General features: G+C 39.1%; 1 protein-coding gene across 4 annotated transcripts in view; it reads right to left on the minus strand.

Moving 5' to 3' along the window:
* Nucleotides 1-20,430, minus strand: part of coro2aa (coronin 2Aa) — a 36,183-nt gene extending 15,753 nt beyond the window's left edge. The window contains exon 1 of one of the 4 annotated variants that reach the window (XM_028596392.1): nucleotides 20,102-20,430. In XM_028596392.1, the coding sequence (XP_028452193.1) occupies nucleotides 20,102-20,116 (15 nt within the window). In that variant the 5' untranslated portion in view covers nucleotides 20,117-20,430. Of the gene's footprint in view, nucleotides 1-5,029; nucleotides 5,300-10,147; nucleotides 10,199-19,888; nucleotides 19,935-20,101 lie in introns of those variants that run through there. The other 3 variants (XM_028596416.1, XM_028596407.1, XM_028596399.1) reach the window with 3 other exon arrangements.
* Between the last annotated feature and the right edge of the window lie 1,283 nt (nucleotides 20,431-21,713).

Raw genomic sequence — 21,713 nt, forward strand, 5'->3', positions numbered from 1 at the left:
CATCATAGTGTCAAAAAATGTAAGCTAACATTGTTGTTCAGTAGCTAGCTCAGAGGTTATCGGCTAATTAAATTACCGATTTAGCAGGGGGGGTTAACACTTTTGCAAGGAGCTGTATCCGTGTCACATTCTAGCCCCCCTAAAGGTCGCCCCTGGGCTACTATGTTTATACTAGTCTTGCTGACTCTGACATGACTAATGTTTAAACTAGTGTGTTAGCCTGCTAACATTTTCTATTAGCACTAAATAAAGTACAGAAGGTATTTGGTCCGAAATAGTATTTGGATGGTGGTGCTAGATGACAATTTTGTAAATCACAAAAGTTAGTACAATTCATCCTGTGGGGAACATGAATGTGTGAACCACATTTCGTGGCAATCATCCAGTAGTACTCAAGACACTTGACTCAAAACCAAAAATTTTAACCCTTATGGTGGCGCTGGAGGAAAAGTCAGCAGATCTCCAAAGTCATAAGTGTTCATGGCATTTTTAGCTCCACGTCGCTAGAGTGGCTAGCATGCCCCAAACATTTAAACTATTAAGGAACATACCTCTTTCCATTTACTTTGGACTTACTGACATGCATTCCTTTTTCATATAGTGGTTTGCTGTTACATAGTTACTCCCATTCTGTAAACTTAAAAAATTCTAATAATGCATGTGTTGCAAAGCATAGCCACCTAAAATGCATTCTTGATCATTATCACACCTTTGTGTCTTTAAAAGTAAAGCCACCTGCTCTGCTCTAAAATAATAAAACCATTCAAAAGGTAACTTCCCCATAGGAACTTGACTAGTTCAAACAGCAAATAAGGCATAACAAGAATAAACTATTGACCTCACTGAGAGAAATAAAGTGTTACCTGCTTAAAATTTCTACATTAGACCAAGATTTTGAATAGGTAACTAGTTGGTGCAATGCGCAGTACGACGCACATGCTATGCCATGCACATCTGGGTTGATACAATCAGCATTCATGTATTGCTGAGGCTTACAAGACCAGAGGGAGAGGCTTCCAGGGCAGAAAGCTAAGACATCTTGTCACATCTAAAGCAGGTTGTAATCAGGCCAGTGGCAGCTTCCTTTCAGCTGGGCCTTGCGGCAGGTACACAGCAGGGCTGTATGGCGGGCGGCCTGTCTCACAGAACTGATGACGAAAACACTATTCTGGCTATTTTTACACCGGCTTCTTGCTGATCAAAAGACAGTCGGGCACGTTTTACTGACAGCAGGAAAACGGTGTAATTCGCAAGGCTTCTTTGACAGGCTTTATGCCGTTTTTGTCATAGGGAAATTTATTTTAGTCTGTGACCAGTGAGTCACAGCAGCATCCGCAATAAGGGGGCTGTAAAAACAGTCATAAAACTAAACTGAAAACACAGATATGACTTTAAAAAAAGATATACAGTATTGTACATCTGGTTTGCTCTGCAGAGAGTTTTTGTGTGGGTCTGTACTTGTGTATAGACAAGCAAAGCATTCATATGCACCTATTCCTCACGTGTAAAGGCTGTCTTTTAAGCACCTTATAACTCATAAATAAGTACACTAGCAGCCACTCCTCTCTTTGGCTTGCCATGCCTTGGTGCTGGAGGAGGGGGAGTCCAAAGTTTACATACTGGTGTCACAATATCGGTTACTTAAGCGTTGGCCCTAAAGCTAAGAGCAGAAAGACAATTTGGACTCCAAGACTCTCACTACATCATCTACTATCAATACCTGCCCCTCTCCCGTCCTAACAATAAGGGCCTCAGGACCCCAAACCTAATCCACACTACAAGCAGGCACCAAACCTGCCTTCTGGATCTGTACATGTAATGTTTTGTAAACGGTCCAAGTGAAATTCAAGACGGGGAATGTACAGGTGTGAACGCATATTCATTGTGTGTGTCTGAGTGAGTGAGACACACTTCCCTCGGTTTAGACTGTCTGCTATTATACACAGATGACAGCTTTCAACCTCTGTCTTGTAATAGGATAACAGCCATGCTGGTAATCCAATAGCTGCAGAGTATGAAAGGATAAGACAGGCTGTCTGAGTGTCAGTCTGTGAGTGTGTCACTAGAGAATCTTTAAGCTTTTGTGCATGCATGCAGCATTTATATGAGCTGTAAAAGCTTGGAGTTCTGAAAAACAAACTACGGATGTACATTTTCTACGAGACCGTGTGTTTGTACAGATACCCACACAGATTATATCGGTTAAGTTTTAAAGCACTTTTAAAAGCCCTGGAATCCACACATTTAGATGTTCAGATTAGGTCACAAAGGTCCTTTATTATTAGGAGGCGGTTTTACAAATGAACCGACAGAAGTGATTTAATGATTAACATGTACAGGAGTCTGGTGGGCAGGGTATGGATAATATTATTTAAACAAATCAATTCGTAGATGGGGTAAAAAAAAACGTTGCTGTGGGATTCACATTATGCATTTTTGACAGAAATTGGGTCGATTCTACAATCTCATTGTGCGTAAATGCAATGACAATAAAGGCATTCAATTCAATTTGTAATGATAGCTGAGCTTTCTTTCTTCTATTTCAAGGACAAAATAGGACTGAAAAAGCCAACATTAATCATTTAAATATGTTGGCAGTCGCGTTTCATTGTGGGTAATGTAGGCACTGGGTTGGTGGTTTGATAGAATTGGATATAAAGCTGTGATTAAAATTAAGTAAATTAAAATTAATAAAAAAAGATTTTGGGGGGGGGGCCTTCATTTCTATTAGTTATAACATTGAGCTCATCATAATTGCAAAAATCAGGGGACAAAATTACTTTATGACTAAAAGGTCTGATGGGGCCAAAATAACTGATTTCTTGCCCCATCAGACTTTTTAGTTGTAAAGTCACTTTGTCAACAGTTTAGACAGATTATCTACACCACTTGTTTTGAAGGTAAAGGCAAAGGTACTTTATTTGTCACATACACGTACATGTAGCGAAATTCATTCTCTGCATTTAACCCATCCCTCAAGGGAGCAGTGGGCAGCCAATCACAGTGCCCGGGGACCAACTTCAGATCTGAGCCAGTGCTTTGAAGGGCACTGCCTGGAGAACCTAGTACATGTTTTTGATGGTGGGGGAAACCAGAGCACCCGGAGGAAACCCACGCAAACATGGGGAGAACATGCAAACTCCACACAGAAAGGCCCCGGAACCACCTGGATTGGAACACCGAACCTTCTTGCTGTGAGGCCACAGTGCTAACCACTGGGCCACCATGCTGCCTAAAAGGTACTTTATTTGTGATATTTATTAAGTGACTGCACCTGAAATGTTGGTAATAATCCCTCTAGGCTCAGAATAACTGTGCATGCACAATTACGCCAAATATGTTGAGTCAAAGCTGGTCTGTAAACTGTGATGTTTATAACAGACATCATAGTCCTAATTTGACCATTTACTTAAGTTTCTCTTTCAAATATAATTGGCTAACCTGGGGTTTTTTATAAAACATAATATAATAATAATCCGACTGCATGCGTCATGTGCAAAGTCTGGCTATGTTTTGCATTGCTGCATTCCTAGATCTCAGCCATCAACTTGGTGAGTGTGCTGCACGGATAGAAATAACCTACAAAAGTTATAATAAACTAGAATGATTCTTTAGTGGCGTTTGCATCCATCTATTGAAGCTTCATAGGGGGCAGGTATCACATCAAATCAGTCATTTTCTATTGGAATTTGCTTTGATTTCCCCGTTGAGGAGTGTACCATTAGCTACTGAAGAACATCCATATGTAATGTGCAAGACAAATCGGAGTCCAACTGTAAACCGACAGACACTCACAATACATTATTGATGGGAATATGATTGAACCTTTTTATTATTTATATATATATATATATATATATATATATATATATATATATATATATATATATATATATATATATATATATATATATATATATATATATATATTAAACAAAATGTGCCAACCTGCTGAATGCAATAAAAATATGTCAAATAGAAAACTTTGCTAAACTTAGAAAAGTTTTCCAATTTAAATGAGGAACTATCTGATCAAAGAAAAAGTTAAACAAGCCTAAAAATCTGACCAAGCATTCAATGGCAACTTGTATTACTAGATGCTTTACGGACACAGTTTGGTCAGTACTCAAAAAGTCTTGAGGTAGGAGCTCTTAGCTTCCCTTCCACAGCTGTGACAAGCAGAACTGCATGCTCACAGGTTCATAAACCTTGACGTGGGAAATAGGATACCAGGCTTAATGAAAAGACCTCAAATAGACTGCGATTCAAACCACAAGGCACATATTTCAGTGAATGGTTGGGTTTTGAAGGGTGGACGCCACCATGAATAGCCATCTGTGGTGGTGAAGATGACACACTGGGACGGTGGATGATGATGTCATTTTCACTGTCGTGGAACGGCTTCAGTTTCATTATTACTTTTTTTCTTTTTGGTCGTCAGCAAAAAATAGAAAATACTTCCATGCTTCTGGAAGTGAATGAGGGGCTACTTGTCCAAGTTTGAGCAAATAGGATAATTAAACTAAAAAAGGAGTGCAAGCCAATTCTGCTGTCCAATAAATTTGCACTGTGCAAGGAAAAGTTTTTTAAAAATAGTTTTGCAACTATGCATGGATTCAAGGCAAAGGGCTGGTTAGAAGAAAGATTTTTGTTTCATCTTGTTCAAGCCTGTCTTCATGCACACTGGCTTTGAATCCCCAGGGGAAAACACACAACACACACACACACACACACACACACACACAAACACACACACACACACACACACACACACACACACACACACACACACACACACACACACACACACACACACACACACACACACACACACACACACACACACACACACACACAAGATAGATTACTAAAGAGTAAAAGAAGATCAATAACAGAATTGCAGAGACAGATACGAGGGAGCAGGACATGGAAGAAACCAAGAGACAGACAACACGGAAGAGAAAGAAAAGTGTGCACTTAAACATCAGGGAGTGTGAGAAAGTCAAACTGGGAGTTCAGCAGCACTCACCCTGTCGAGTGAGTCGACACTGGCACAAGAAGGAGAAGTGGGTCCTGAAGTTAGTGAGAAAAAGTTACGTCTCTGCGTCTGAGTGGCAAGCCGAAAACCCCCAAAAAAAATTTAAATAAATCACTTGTCTTGCATTATCTCAAGCACATGGATCAACACTGCTCAAACACACACACCCACAGCATGTCCAAAATGTTACTACTGTCTGAGCAAAGTCCTAACCAAGCTTCTTCTTTGATGTGCACACAGACAGTCAGAGGAGACGGTGGGTGTGTGCGTGCAGCATGAAGCCGAGTGTGTGTGTGAACAAACAGGAGAGCGCAGGAGTGTGTACACTCCCTGGGAGGGAGGTGACTCCAAGGGGAGAGAGAGAGAGAGAGAGAGAGAGAGAGAGAGAGAGAGAGAGAGAGAGAGAGAGAGAGAGAGAGAGAGAGAATCACACTCCTTCTTTCTCTATCAGAGCACCACTCCCTCTCATCACTCCTCCACAGTGTTTGCTCAATCAGAATTTCTCGTTAGATCTTTAAAGAGAAGGAGAGGTCGGGAGCTGGGAAAGAAAGAGGCAGACACTCTTCTTCACCCTTAAAAAAAAATTACCTAATTGTCGGATGTGTCTTTTCACTAAATTTGTAGCTAATAAACAAACATTGCATTCATGAATGTCTATTGCTAGAAAGTCTGACGGAAGTATGTTAATTCAATGTAGATTAAAAAGATTGGATTCCTGACTATTAGCTGTTTTATAGATCTAACCATTTTATTAAACCTGACCTATTGCGTATTTGCATTCATTCATAAGATGCACTGTGTATGATGAGTGAAGGCCAGAGTAACGGAATAAATGGAACAATGTTACATAATTAGGATAAATTATGTAACGATAAATTTAGTCAAAATAGGGATTATTAGCATGACTACAATTTTAAAAAGTCGCTATTATTTTGTATTTAAAGCAGAAAAAGGGGGAACAACATCACAGTACATTGCATAACAAGTTATGCCCACATTTGATATGGAGATAATCCAAAAGTAATGTATAGTAATCAAGTTACATTACTTTAATATTATAATACTTGAATTGGGTTACATCTCCCAACCCTGTCCACCACACACACCAAACTAATATTTCCACTTAATGTTATAATCCCTGGCAGTTCCTCTCAAAACATCTGTCCTCTGTAAAGTTCGATCAGACTCTCCTCAGACTTTAGAACTTTCAAGCAATAGAAAAAAGATGCAACATGCCGTCAAAATAAAATTTGCTGGATTGTTTGGCAGAATGCCCAACTGCTACAAAACCCATTCAGCCATTTACATGGCTTCATCTGGACAGCGGTGGTAGTCACTCCGAGCCAAACTGAAGCATTACATAATGGCACATTAGCACTAGAGGCTAGAAGAGGCTAACCGGTCGATAAGAGGACAGGCTGAAAAAAGCTGGCCTTCAAACGGTCCAACGGGGCTGTAGCCAAGGGGCTGATCAATCGCTGTCATTACACAACGGTGCATGCCTGCACGCCAGTTTTAAAGTATTCAGATTATTCTAAGTATTTCATCCAGTACCTGCAATGGTTAGAGGTTAGTGAAGTGCAGATTTGTATGGTTAACTTGGCTTTCATCTCATATTGTTGCATGCAAAAGCGAGTGAACTGCTCTCATTGGACCGCCCTGTATGAATAAAGGCTGAATAATACAACCCCCCAATACACAACGTAGTCCAACGGTCACGCACACACAAACACGGTCTCTAAGATAAGAAACAAGAGGACACACAAACTGGTAAAGATGTGGCAGGTGGTTGGCTCATCAAATGCGGGAGTTTGACTCTAGATATTTGTGACCCATTTGATATGTAAAACACATATACAGATATACTGATACTTAAATACTTAAAAAATAAGGTTGGTATAATCTGACCAAACATGGCACACACATACTTTGAAATGTAATGTTCAAGCCAGTATCACCGTGGCAAAGGTGTGTCCAAGATATCAAGCAGACAGACAGTGGAGTGACTGGCCAATGCCACCATTATGCTCCTCTTAACAGCTTTGATTTATGAACACTTTGCTGGCAGCTGAGGCTCCACTTGTTGTTACACACTGTATTTCCTCTCATTCAACTCTTGCCTCAGGATTAAACCTTGTCTTTTTCTAGGTGTGTGTGTGTGTGTGTGTGTGTGTGTGTGTGTGTGTGTGTGTGTGTGTGTGTGTGTGTGTGTGTGTGTGTGTGTGTGTGTGTGTGTGTGTGTGTGTGTGTGTGTGTGTGTGTGTGTGTGTGTGTGTGTGTGTGTGTGTGTGTGTGTGTGTGTGTGCTGTGGCAATTATCAATAAGGACAGGGCATGAGTCCTAAAAGCTTGTGACTCTTTCCAAAGAGTTAAAACCACAAAGGCTTGCTCTCCAATGACAGATCACGCAGTCACAGACTAATAACTGGCTGCCGTGAGAAAATAGGCCAGAGCCTTTGACACTAAAGAGACACAAGGACCTTCGCTTCCTCACTTTATCATTCCTGATTAGTCGTCTGACTCTGTTTTGACTGTAAAACACCTGGTATCAGTGCCAAGTGCAATCTAGTGTTTCAGTTTGGGTTCTAAACTGCTGGATTGAGGTTTAGGCTTTCTGTACTTAAGCTTAGTGTTTTTCACTGTGGGTTTTAAATTCTCAAGTATTTGCGCCTACTGAGCAAATAGTGCAGTCCCATTCAAGTATATTCTTAACTCAACAGGTGCAGTCAATAATTGTCATCTGAAGCTATTTACATTCAGTGTACACAGCAACCTCCATTAAAAACAGATTCATGCACATATGTAATTTGGAAAGTAAACAAATCTCTAATTGACTGATTAGGGCAACACCTTCCTCAAAATGAACTCACTAATATGAGAGTACTGAGCACATGAGAAAATCAAAGTCAAGCATTTCAACGTAGCTTTCATTTTCATGTTGTTTTATGCTCTGGTTTTGTTGCTTTACTATGCAAATGAGCAGCCACACCTGCACGGACACACAGGAAAGATACAGATTCTACAAGATGTTTTTAAAATGTTCCAATTCATACTGTATGTGCAATTATTGTGAATTAACACTCAATTGTATGGATAATAAAAGGATATTGAGGGTGATTTAGAGACTTCAATATGGCTTTTTTTTTTTAAAGAGGGGAGAAATACATTTTCCTGCTTTTAAAGGTGCAGAAAAACATCTTCAACTTCTGAGCACAATAAGTACTAGATTTCGTTGGGGAAGAATATAAAAACAGGTGATGCTCAACAATGAAACCTGCGAGTTAAATCCAAGTTGTGAAGCTTGTTGTTGAGCTCACCGTTTGTATAGCGGGAGAGCTTTGTGTCTGGCAAACTCAACTTAGACTTATCTTTATTGATCCTTTTGGGATGACTCCCGCAAGAAAATTAGATTTCCAGCAGCAGATTTTAGTATCTTACAAAACACTCTGTAAATAGAAAAAAGATAGAAAAAATACAGTATAAGAATAACAATAAACTTTTAGCTAAATATTTTTACAAAAAATAAACAAACAGCAAACAACAATAAAGTACAGATAAATAAAGATAGAACTTAGCTTGTTTGTTGATAATAGTGCTGTTCTGTTTAGAGGGAAGGAGATACTAAAAGGGTGTGAACGTTTTTAGCTTCCAAAGGCATGACAGAATAAAAGAATTGGAAATATTAGTATTAAAGCTGTGGTAGGCACTTTATTTCTGGCGTCGTTGGGCAAAAATTCCATAATAATCTTTCAGCATATTGTAATTCAAGTAGTCTAGCAAAATTAGACTTCTACATCTCCTCTTGGCTCTGTATGGCTTCAGAAAATCTAGCTGAGACTTTAGTCATTTCAGAGAGAGATTAGAGCGTTCCTATTGGCTGTCTTGCACATGCAATGCCCATGTGACAGAGAGGGGATGGAGGGCTGAAGGAAGAGGTCTCACTCTACTTCAAATCCTGGCGTTTTTTTTGCATTTACCCACTGCAGCTTTAAATTCACTGGATTCACCAAAAGGTAGACATTCCTTTGTGTCATTTGATCTACATCACTTTCTCAAACTAATTTCTACAAAATCTACTAATCCCACTACCTATATATTGATATTGCAATATAAAGATTAAATATAACACTCTCACTAGACAGCTGCAACAAGACTGAAATGTACAGTAAGTGTAAAGAAAGAAACTACTAACTGTGAGAACAAGCTTGCGTAAAGAAGAAGAATACAGTAACAAAATGAACAACTTGAATGATCAAGTTTCAGATCATAACCTACTCATGTCTCAACGGTAAATGTGTGACTAAAGTACACAGATGCTGTTGACTTTGGGTCTCATTGACCAGTTTTCAATTTTTGTTTTATATCAGAAAATATGGGATGTAGAAATAAGAGCTGAAAATGTGTAGAAGAAAAATTTCACAATTTAAAACGTTGGAAAAGGCAAAAACAAACTGTGAAAAAAAAGCAGTATTGAAAATTCTCCTAGTATTTTATTTTCTCCCCGCCGACCCCTACTTGCGTGCCTCCGAAGAAGAAGACGACACAATGACAACAGATAATAGCTACCAGCCTGTAGCATGCAGCTAGAGACACAGGATAACATTAGCTTAACTGTAGCTGCACTGCCACTGGCCACTGTCAGAGGTGGAGAGGATTTTCATTTTGCCTTCCCGTGAGTTATGTGAACAAACAACAGATGTAAAGCCTGTGGGCTCCAACTGCACTTTATGGTGCATTCAGGTGCCCCTTGTTAAACTCATGGTGCATTATGTGCCCGTTGTTATTGTGAGTGTCAGTGCTGAAATCAAATCGTAGATTGGGAGAATCGTGACAGCCCTCATTGATACAATCACTGGGTTACATGTCTGCCAGCCCAAGTTTGTTGAGGAGCCTACCCTGGTGTAGTCACGTCAGGTCAGAGATGATGACCATCTGAGTTGTGAAAACAGTGATGGTAATCAGAAAAAAGGAATTGATGTAGGAAACAAAGTATTTGATAAGATGATCAATAGTCATTAGAAAACTATGTTGCTGAAGTCTGTGGTTTCAAATAAAGAGCCACATTTCATCACATGGACTACTAAAGTACACTGTGTAATGGTGATCTCACCTGCAGTTAGCTGAAATGTTACATGACTCACATTTCATTCCCGTGCAGCACACCTCGTCGTTCTTTCATATCTGATTCACTGCAATATCTGCACACAGCTGGTCCCATTTAGTGATATCACAGCCTCTCAGCTGCTTACATCAACTTTGGCAGCGAAAGACGCTTTGTACAGCCAATAATCCCTGAATTCACATCAAAAGAAACACTGCATTTTATTCGCTTTTAAAGACCAAGACTCACATGTAAGTTTAATCTGTGAGCTATTGCATCATTTATGTTTAATGTAATGATTGTAGGCATAAACAATGTAATCTTTCAGACAAACACACACAAACGTCTGGCATCGAGGAGTACTACTACAAAAAAACATCAGTTGACGAACTAAAGATTAAATCAATTCCTTTATTGGCTTAAGGTAAAATAGTCCAGCCTCTAGACAGGCTGGATGGTGATTGTAGTGCAACTAAGAGATAATGATTGAGTCACAGAGAGAGCTCCAAATACAGTTAAACCTCAGGCAGTATTTCAATTACTTCCCTTTTGTTGATTTGTTTGCTAAATGAAACTAGAACCAGAACTAAAATTACACTTTATTTAACAAGTCCTGTAGTTTCCTGGTTGTGTCGTAAAATGGTAAATCTAAGTAAGGAAAGGACTGCAATTGAAGCACATGAAATGTTTCTATGTCTAAAAAATGAAGCATATAAAATACTGTCTCAACCGAATGTGCAGCTGTCCTACAAAGAAATCGCAGGCCACTTAAAATGAAAAAGGGAATTCTCTTGCACATCATATAGGGTAATTATAATTATGGATCATGTCACATCACAGCACAGAGGCAAGAGTTTGTCTCAGGTCGTAGCCTCCAGAGGGTTTCTGTTATCTAGTATTAATTACAACTAAGACAAGCTGCTCTGCAGACAGCCAGTGGCCTCTGCAGCAATAGCTCCTGACACAATTAAAAAATATTCAGCATCAAAGAGAAGAAGGAAGAGGAGAAAAAAGTGCAACGGCACAAAATTATGTTTGATGTTCTAAAATTAGCTCAAGAAGCACTGCCTTAGGATTGAGATGCATTTTATTGCAGAATTTACTATTTGTAATTCATTAAATGACAAATCGGCTGAAGGATGATCAATTATTCAGTAAAGGCAACAAGCTTGTTCCTCAGAGCAGACCAAACAGGTCACAGGGATCCTTATCACTTAAATACAGTGTCAGAGAGCCTCACCAGCCAAGGCCATCCATCCATCCTATAGTAACTGTAGTCAAGGTGAGTTTCTCTTTCTGTGACTCAAGAGGATTAGCTTGCTTTTATATAAGCACAGCCACTCTCTATGAACAATACACAGGCGGCGTACTGCTGCAGTGCACGCCCCGCTATCAGGCTGAGGGAGGCCACCGCTAATGAGATCACCCACATTAGCTAACTGCATTAACGTGTTGTGATACTCGACACACAGAACGTGCAGCTTGCTGTTATTGTAAGTGACATCTCATACCAAGGAGTATACTATTGTCTATAAGAAAACTTTGAGGAGTGTACAATCACAACATACTAAGAACTAGTATTTGCACTTAATTTGACTGTAGGAGGATCTGATTCTGAAGAGCCTATAGCAACTCAGTCAGGCTGCACTTAGCTAAATTGCAAACAGCATGCTAACACGCTAACAATGACAGTACTAACATGCTGATGTTTAGCGGGTATAATGTTTACCATGTTTACCATTTTAGATTAGCGTGTTAGCATGCTAACATTTGTAATTTAGCACTAAACACAAAGTAAGGCTGATGAGAATGTCATCAGTTGCATTTGGTCATAATCCAAAGTAATGGACAAACTAGAAGTAGTTTTCCATAATCAAACAGGTAATTAAATGCTTTAAATAAATAATTTTGGACTTGATAGTGGTGCTAGATAAAAAAATTTAAGTTTTGCAAAAGTTATTTCAGTTCATCTTAAAAGGGAACAGAAATGTCTGTACCAAATTTCATGGCAATCCATTTAACAGCAGTCAAGACATTTCACTAAAAACCACAAATGTCAACATGCTGGTGACACCGCATGAAAAGTTGGTGGATCACCAAACTCATAAGGGTTCACCCTCTGGGGACCATGACTGTCTGCACAACATTTCATCAAAGTCAATCTAATAGTTGCTGAGATATTTTGGTGTGCACCAGTGGTGGATCGAAATTGCTATCCCTATTTTACAATAGTCCTACATCATGAGCCGCTTTGACCTAACGCATACTATCAAAGATCTTTTAGGTTGAAGCATTTGCTCTGCTGCTCTTGTTGAGTCTAATGAACAAATGTACACAGTAGGCTTGTCAGAGAGCCAACATACATTTGCTTGACAGCATTTTTTATGAGGTACAACCATTAGGGCTACTTTAGGGCTCTGGAATCAATATGGTACAAACTCACACACACTCCCAAACACATAAGAGGCCATCTTCTTCTATTCATGAATAATGAATCAGACTGCTGACCCATCTGTCTGTCGATTAAAACCCTCAACAACACACTGAAACAGTGCTGCTTAAATAAAGACATCCTGTAGCTGCTGATGTACGTCACAAAAAAATCTATTTGAAACAGTGCTTTTTTTAAACGAAATTTGATCCTGGATGAACACAAGACAATTGATTTCCTCTACTGGACACATGCACACAAGTAACTATGGTATGTGTTAAGTCTACATTAAAAAAAAATTTCCCATTTCCCAAACTGGGTCTCCTGGATGTCCTAATCCAAATAAAGATGGTAGCCGGAAATTACATTTTTCTTACTTGCTTTACAGAAAGTGAACCAAAATGTAAAGTTGTATTATCCATCATATTTCTCTATATTGAGGTTACTTGGTATTATATTATATTTTCATAGAAAAATAGCTACCATCTACCAGGACAGGAAACAGTCACAACTTGAGAAGTGGGTTAACAATCTTGCAGCTGACGTGGGTTTTCAAAGACCCACAGGTATTTATTATTCAGGTCTGTGACTCAAATGTAAAGTTAATACCTGAGAGGTAGAAACTGTGGCTACAGCACAGGGTAAAACAGCAGCATCAGATTACAGACAGTTTGGTTCACTCTGTGTCCCTGCGGCCTTCACAGTGTCACCTTCCTGCAGCCTGAAAAACTTGCACAAGAGCATGGTGAGCTTGACGTTGCACAAATCCACAGACTCTCTCTCTCTCTTTTTTTAAATAATCCCCTCCATGTTTGCCCTATGTGAGAGCAGATAATCCTCAAACAGTTGGACAGCTGTCATGTCAGAAACGTGCAGGACAACCTGCCACGAGTGATCTGAGTGACAGTGATGTAACAGAAAAGAGAAGACTGGAAATACAAACAGGTCTTTTTAAGCTATTGTTTAAAAAGTCATTATGCTCTACTGTGTAAATGACCTGACCCTGCAGTGAAAGGAAACAGCAGGAGCTGGTTTGTTAGGGGGAAGCTGGTGGTCTTAAGGCGGTCAGTATATGACAATAACAGTGAGGTTCTGTGGTCACGTGCTGACTCTCCAGTTAGATAAGAGCATTTTAGCATTTCCTAAACCATTGTCAGGACGAGTACAGTAATCATCTCTGACATCCACCAGCAGAGTGTTTCCTAAAGCCTGTGCACTCAAATATGGCAGATTTGTTTGAATCAGTTTGGTTGCTGCCTTGAGTGCATCACCAAGAGCACTAAGTGTATCTTAAAATCCATCAACATTTCATTCTTTCATTTCGCAATATCAAAAGATTAGAGTTGATTACAACAAAGTGTCAGATGATGCATCAACTTTATATAAATTTAAATATCCACCCCGCTTGAAGAAGAGTGTTGATGATGATCAGAATTTAATTCAAAATAAAAAGAAGGTAAAGAGAGGAATCAAACGTTCAACAGAAAATGAATGCGCAACTATTTTGATAACCAATTAATCCATTTTTAAACATGTCAAAAGCTTCTGAAATATTTTTTCTCAGTTTTACGACATTGTAAACTGGATATTTTGGAGTTTTAAACTGTTGGTCAGACAAGGACAAGAAAGACGTCACTTTAAGCTCTGGGGAATTTTGATGAGCAATCTTTTTCATTTTATAGATGATTAATCACGACAATACTTAGGGAGAATAATCAGGAATGAAAGCCATCTGTATATGGCAGTCATAAAGCAGAATTTAAGCCGCCCATATTTGTAATGGCTCCAATTAGTACGGCCACTTGCTTATCAGGGTAAAGAAAGCTAATGATAAGCAGAATGACAGACTGAGTCTGTTGACTTTGTCTCTTTTCTACTGTTACACTACATTTTAACATTATCCTGTAATTTTGCTAGATTGGTCACAGTTCAGCAAAGGTTACATACTGTGAATTGAATTACTCAACTGCATTTTTACAAAGAACGCAATGAAAACATTATTCCTAAAGATGGAGGATTTATGAAGACAATATTATAAATTTAAATGTATTCAACAGGTTTCTAGATTAAATCATTTGTCTAAGAATCCTTACAGAGACAGTATAAGTCTTAAGTAACTTGTCTTAAGTCTGTAGCAACAGGTTCATTGACAGTCTGAGAACAGTTGGCACCAAACAACCTCGGCCCTGCTGGGCAGAAAGGCAGGCCTTCATTAGGTTCACTGAGGAGTGAACCACATGGGGCCCCTGGGGGCTTTGTTTTGGAGGTATAGTCATGTATGAGACAATATTTAGTGGCAACATCAGGTTTTCCATCCCCACCACCTCCAGGCACAATGTGTGGTAGACTCTGATAGTGAAGCAACAGAGATCTCATTCACCTTTAGGCTGTTTATAACTTGAATCAGGGATATAATCCAGCATAAAGGCAAATAGGAATACATGGAACTCACAAAGTTTTAGTTGCTGCTAGGAGACACATCTTTTGTCTTTTATTTTGACTTAAATAAGAGGATTTTCCTCCGTTTTATATTGTTGTACATTTAATATTTGTGGGTCAGTTATACAAAAAAAGTTATTTGAAGAAGGTACCTTGGGCTCTTTGAAGTTTTAATGGTACATTTTCACAATTTATTTACCTTTTGTAGACTAAACTATTCCCGACAGTCATGCTCTGTGAGGCTGTACTTAGACACAGTGGTGCGTTGAGCTAAAGGCTAACGTCAGCATGCTAACACGCTCACAATGACATTGATAACTCATTGACTGTTTAGCAGGTATAATGTTTAATGTTTAATAGATGTTATAATGCTAACATCTGCTAGTTAGCGATAAACACAGAGGACAGCTAAGGCTGGTGGGAATGTGATTAGTTTTGCAGATATTTGGTCATAAACCAAAGCAGTCGACAATTTAGCATTTTGATCTGAGAGTGGGGCTACATGAAAAGACAAGGGATCACCAAAGTCAGAAGACTTCATCCTCTGGTGAACCATTAATGTTTGCAACAAATAACATGGCAATAAATCTAATAATTGTTGAGACATTTGGACTAACGTGGTGGATCGACCAACACTGGCATTGAGCCGTGCTGCTAGCAGGCCTAAAAAAAGTCAAATATTCTCTGGTTCCAGCTTCTCAAATGTGAATATCTTTGAATGAATATAAAGACCAATTGATAATATTGCAACATTTATTAAATCACAGACCTCAAAATTGATCGTAAAGCCTTAGGTTATTGACACCTTGTGTTGTATTTAGCTTTCTGTACACACCTACAGTACACACAACAGTCTGACATGGTTACACAATGACTTGCCACCCTGTAATTGGTTTCTTCACCTCAGTGTGGAGTAACACATACTCGTCACATTCAATGGTCCAAACACTGCTGGAGAGCTGTATGTACTCTATCTGGGAATCAGGAACAGTTGGGCTTCTTGGTATCAGCCAACGCCTTTGACTCATTTGCATCAAAGTGAAAAAACATCAAAACCACATAAGCCTGCAACTAATAATTATTGATGAATCTGCATTGTATTGTTTATTGATTGTTTATTTATAAAATGTAAAAAATGCCCATCACAATCTCCCAGAGCCCAATGGGAGGTCTTTAAATGTCTTGTTTAGTCTGACCAACAGACCTTGACAAAACTCATCTCAAGTTCCATTTAGTTACTGCTCTGGAGATTTCTATTATTTCACATGATCCTCATCAGCAGACAGATTAATGCCCAGAAGTCAAGGAAATATAGATGTTCAAAATTTCCATTTCTACTGAGCACTTTAAAAAACTTCTAATCCATGTTGGCTTAACATTTCCAAATACCCAAAATCCAATCGTTCAATGATCCTGTGATGTGATCGAAAGCGCCACATCAGCTATTAAATGGACCCAAAGATGTTCAGTGTGCTATCACAGAAGACAGCAAATATTTCCATTTGAGAACCTGGAACCAACACATTTACGGTAGACGTATTTTTGATTATAAAATGACAAAACAATTAATTGATTCTCACAATTGACAGAAAATTGGGTTTCTGCTCTAGTGCACCACATCCTAGTCATTTTGTCTCATTTTCCCATGAGATTAAAAACACTACACTTGCAGTACAGAGTGCATTTTTAAAAGTAATTACCAACAAGCGTCTGAGGTAATTGAGGCACACTGTTTGTCCACAATACAGGTTATACCTTGTGTTATTTGGCAATAACTTTATTGCACAACAGCAGCATATTGCAGAGACATATGGGCCAATAAGGCCCTCAGGCTCAAGGGCATATTTGCTCAAAAGCACACCTTCAATTCACAGCAGTAATTACAGGAGGTAGACTTTGATACCTGTAACCGGTTGTAGACCATCTCAGAAACCTGAACTCGAACTCTAGATACTGGTTTGACATAGGTGACAGTGAGATGTCATTAAACAATAAGTTAGTAGAAAAACTACATAGCAAACAGCACAAGTCAAAAAGAAAATGGGAGAATCTTCGGTATGTGTTAACAGTTGGTGTGATAACATGCCAGAGATAACATTCAGCATTAAAGTTGAACAACAGATTTCACTAGAGAGAGGTAAAGAGTATTAAAATACTACAAACTATTTATTAAAAAACTGTATGAGGGCATGAAAATGTGTTATTTCACCCCAGTTTCAAGCCCACTGAGGTTTATTTTTAGCTGCAGGAGTTTTCTGTTTCCCACAAGTGAAGATATGTGTTGCAGACTCATTAGTCTAATGCTCATTTTGGCAGGAGTTTGCCATTAGGTAGATGACAGGCCTACTTAGACAGATCTAGAGCTGGCATGACACCTTTTTACACAACTCCAAAAGTCCGGACTCATGTTGCCGCACATGAACTCAGCATATTACTGCCTTTCACAGCCTGAAACACCAGTCAGGTTGGTGAATGAGACGCTGGTAATTACGACACGCAGGTCACTTAGATTAGCGATACTCATGCAGGGCCTGCATATACATTTGCATCATACTCTAACCCTTACTACGTGTTTGTCCAAGTAATCTATCAAACATGTCTCTACAATGCCAAAGTGTAGTAACTGGGACATAGAAGAGGGCAGTAAAAGTTTAAGAGTGTTTAAGAATGAGTAAAATGTTAAATCTTAACCAAGACATGTCCTTTGATCTTTAAAGAAATAGTTAAACTTTTTGGAAAAAGCCATAATTTGACTTGTTAACCGAGAGTTAGATGAGAAGAATAATAACTCAATGTAACTATTTAACTCTCAGAAAGAAAGTGAATTTGTGTATTTTCCTAAATGTTGAGCTCCGTCAGAACTACACAACTTTCTGTTCTATCCTGAGCCAATTGTAGTAACTGACTTCACTGTATCAGTGGTTATTATGGATGACTTAAATGGAAAGAGAAAACACATTTCTGATAAATCAAGCTAGCTAGACTATCTGTGGAATCTGAGTTTTCTCCTGTACGATTAAAACAACCTTTGAACGTACACATGTTCCACCAAAACCAGTTCCTTCCCTTGGCTCCGTCCGGCACTTAGCACCGCCCAAAACGATTGTGACTGGTTTAAAAAAATGCCAATAAACCAGATCACGTTTTTGTCCTATCCCGAAATGCTGTGTGGACAAGCTAGACCCTCCTCCGCAGGGGTGTGGAGGAAAGTCTGGCAATGTGAGACTATTTTGGCAGCAACATTTTATAAAACCATTACACAATATGGCCATTTTGGTCCATAAACAGTAATACTGAATTATTGAACAGACCAATATTAAACTGTACTTGATGCCCTGGACCTGCCCCTGTGGAAGTGATGCTACACTAGAAGAGAGAAGACAAAAGTCCTACACTTCTCCCACTGTTTCCACATGTGGTGAACATTAGACCCGGGTCATTAAACACAGAGCTAATGATGTGTTTGCAGACATGAAGATGACCTTAACTGATGGGTACAATACAGTATATTCTGGATATACTGTACTTGAAGAAACTGTTGCTGATGTGCTATATAAGGGGCTGCAACCAGTCAATGATATTATTATTTATTCTATTTTTTTTCATTGCTTGTTTTGTCCAACAAATAATTAAAAACCCAAATAAATTACATTTGCAATGATCTAAGGTGGAGAAACACCTCCAATTTCTGAATTAATCAATTATGAGTATTCTTAGGAATTACTTGTCATTTGATCGACTAATCAATTTACAAATGGTTTCAGCACTACATATGAATATTATGTATGTGGTTCTCGTTCCCCATTACTAGTTTCTTGTTGATCAATATTTTTATAAATATTTTTGATATACTTTCTAACTGAGATGTGAGGAAGCTTCGGGGACCCTTCACACAACATGAAGAATTGTTTAATTTAGAGTGGAAATGATTAGTCATGTTTTTTGACTGTTGGTGGGATAAAAAAAGGCATTTGAAGATTTCTTCTTGGAAGTTGTATTGGCCATTCTTATAGCTAATCGACTCGTCTTTTTGGTGCTACATAGGAATTTTGTGCGTAGTTGCAGTAGTTTCCAGTAAACAACCAACATTTTTGTCAATCTGCTGTACATATTTTTTTGAACTATGGCAAAAAAAAAAAAAAAAAAAAAAATCTGATTCACTGGTTTATAAGTGTGGAGAAGCGATTCAGGAATCACCCAAACACAATAAAGAATGTGTTTTATTTAGAACTGAAACAATGAATTGATAAAACAATTTGTCAATCAACAGAAACTTAATCAGCACAGTTTCAGTCATTTGCAACTTCTCAAAAGTGAGGATTCTGTACTTCTCCTTGCCTTATATGACAGAAAAGTGAATATATTTAGGTTTTGTACTGTTGCTCTTATATAAGAAGACATTTGCAGTTAATACATTAGGGCTCTGGGAAACAATGATGAGCTTTTTCCAACAGTTTTCTAGCATTTTTATAGCCAAAACAAGTAATCCAATAATCAATAGTTTTATTTAACATTGAGGGTGGGAAAAGTTAATTTAAATGTAATTTTAAACAGTTTCAGTAGAAACAGCTGTGCACTTCTGTATCTGATCATAAACAACTATCCTATCTACGCAGAGGGGGAAGACAGTCTACAAGTAAAAAAAACATTAAGCTCATTGCACTGTGTGACATATTGATACAAAGAAATGCAGTTAACCTACTTGATGCCACAAAACGATCAGCGCGCACACACACACACACACACACGCACACACACACGCACACACACACACACACACACACACACACACACACACACACACACACACACACACACACACACACACACACACACACACACACACACACACACACGGTTTAAAATTAGCACCATTGTACCAGTTGTGTTGTGGTTTTTTCTGCCCGCCGGGTAGAGGAGGCTGTGGAGCCGCATGGCAGGGCTCCACGCTGCAAGTGTAAAGCCTGAAATAAAACTGCCCGACTCCAAGTAGCACAATGCGTTTACTACTGTAGTGCAGTGCTACAAACATGCCTGTATCATGACATGCGGCCACTAACATGCTACAGGAGTTTAGACGAAAGGAAACTCACCTTTGAGACGGTCATATGGTGCGAGAGGCGTCGGCAGGTGGTGGTAGTTTTCCCTGGAGAGGACTGGCTGAAGGGCAGCGGCGGTGGTGGAGCTGCCGTGTGGAGACGAGCCGTCTTAACGTTATATCACCGGTGGTTGTTGCATGGTGGTCATTTAAAAGTCAGGATGCCCGGCTCGACCTTGAGAGTCCCCAAACATCAAATAAAAAATAAAAGCTCACAGACAGAGCATGTGCCTCCTGAACACACCGCACCAGTCACCATGGGGAAAAAAAAGAAAACAAGAGCCGGAGGAGGAGGAGGGCGGAGGATGAGGAGAGATGCGAGCACAGGATGCGACGAGAGGAGGGAGGAGAAGGAGGAGGGAGGGGCAACTATAACAGACTTCCCAAAATAAAATAATGCACTACCGGTCAAAAGTTTGGGGTCACTTAGAAATTTCCAATCTGATATCATTTTAAAAGGCTAACTGAGAAAACATTGGAGAACCCTTTTGCAATTATGTAAGCACATAATGTAATCTGAAAACTGCTGCCCTGGTTAAAAAAAAACAATGCAACTGATCTCAGCTGGTATTCTGTCTGTGATGGAGTGGAATGGAAAGATTTTTTTTGAGACTTTTGAGGGCAAAGAAAATGTCCTTTGTAAACTCTTTATTATATTTCTTGCATGCATTTTCCATAATTGTTTGTTTTTAATCATGTATGTGTGAACTATACAGAGGGGTTCTCACACAATTACTCACGTTTTGTTCCTTTAAAGTAACAACACTATTGGGTTGACTCATCGTTTCAATATATTGTGTTTCTTTAGCAGTTTCTAAATACACATTTTTGTTAATCTACATTTTTAGAGAACTACCTCTAAAAGTATTAGTATTAGTATATCTAATGTGAGATGTGAGGAAGTCTCCAAACAAGCTACTGGAGAATTCCTTTTTGATCAGTTTATATTTAGGCTATTTCATTTTACAGTCAGGTTCTAATATCTTTCTTGTATACCCACAGAGCTTATCAGTCCAGCAACACCTGGTGGTGAGGGTGGGCGCACACACCTCTCCCACCCTCATCCTTAACACCGGAGCACCCCAGGGCTGTGTTTTGAGCCCCCTGCTGTGTAGCCACTTTCGACTCTAACACCGTCATCAAGTTTGCTGACGACACAGCTGTGGTGGCCTGACCACAGACAACAATGAAAACTTGAATGAACTGAGCAGTTTCTACTCCTACGTCCTAAAGGGGAATCTCACGGTCTGGTACGGAACAGCACCAAACAGGACCGCAAGGCCCTGCAAAGACTGATTGGTTCGTCTGAACACACAACAGGCGTAAACACCTGTTGTAAATATACCAGGGGTTGCAAGAAAAAGGTTAGGAGAATCATTAAAGATCCAAACTACCCGGGTAACAGCCTTTTCTCCCTGTTGAGATCAGGAAGACGGTACCAGATACATCAGACCAGCACTGAGAGGCTCAGGAGGAGCTTCTACCCTCAGGCCACTAGGATCTATCTATTTACATGTTTATAGTTATTTTATTGTACTATTATTATCTACATTTATATCAGAATATAAACAAACCAACCCTGGAGCACAGGATACTGATATGGAGCA

This window comes from Perca flavescens, chromosome 2 (assembly GCF_004354835.1).
Source record: "Perca flavescens isolate YP-PL-M2 chromosome 2, PFLA_1.0, whole genome shotgun sequence".
Taxonomy (NCBI): domain Eukaryota; kingdom Metazoa; phylum Chordata; class Actinopteri; order Perciformes; family Percidae; genus Perca; species Perca flavescens.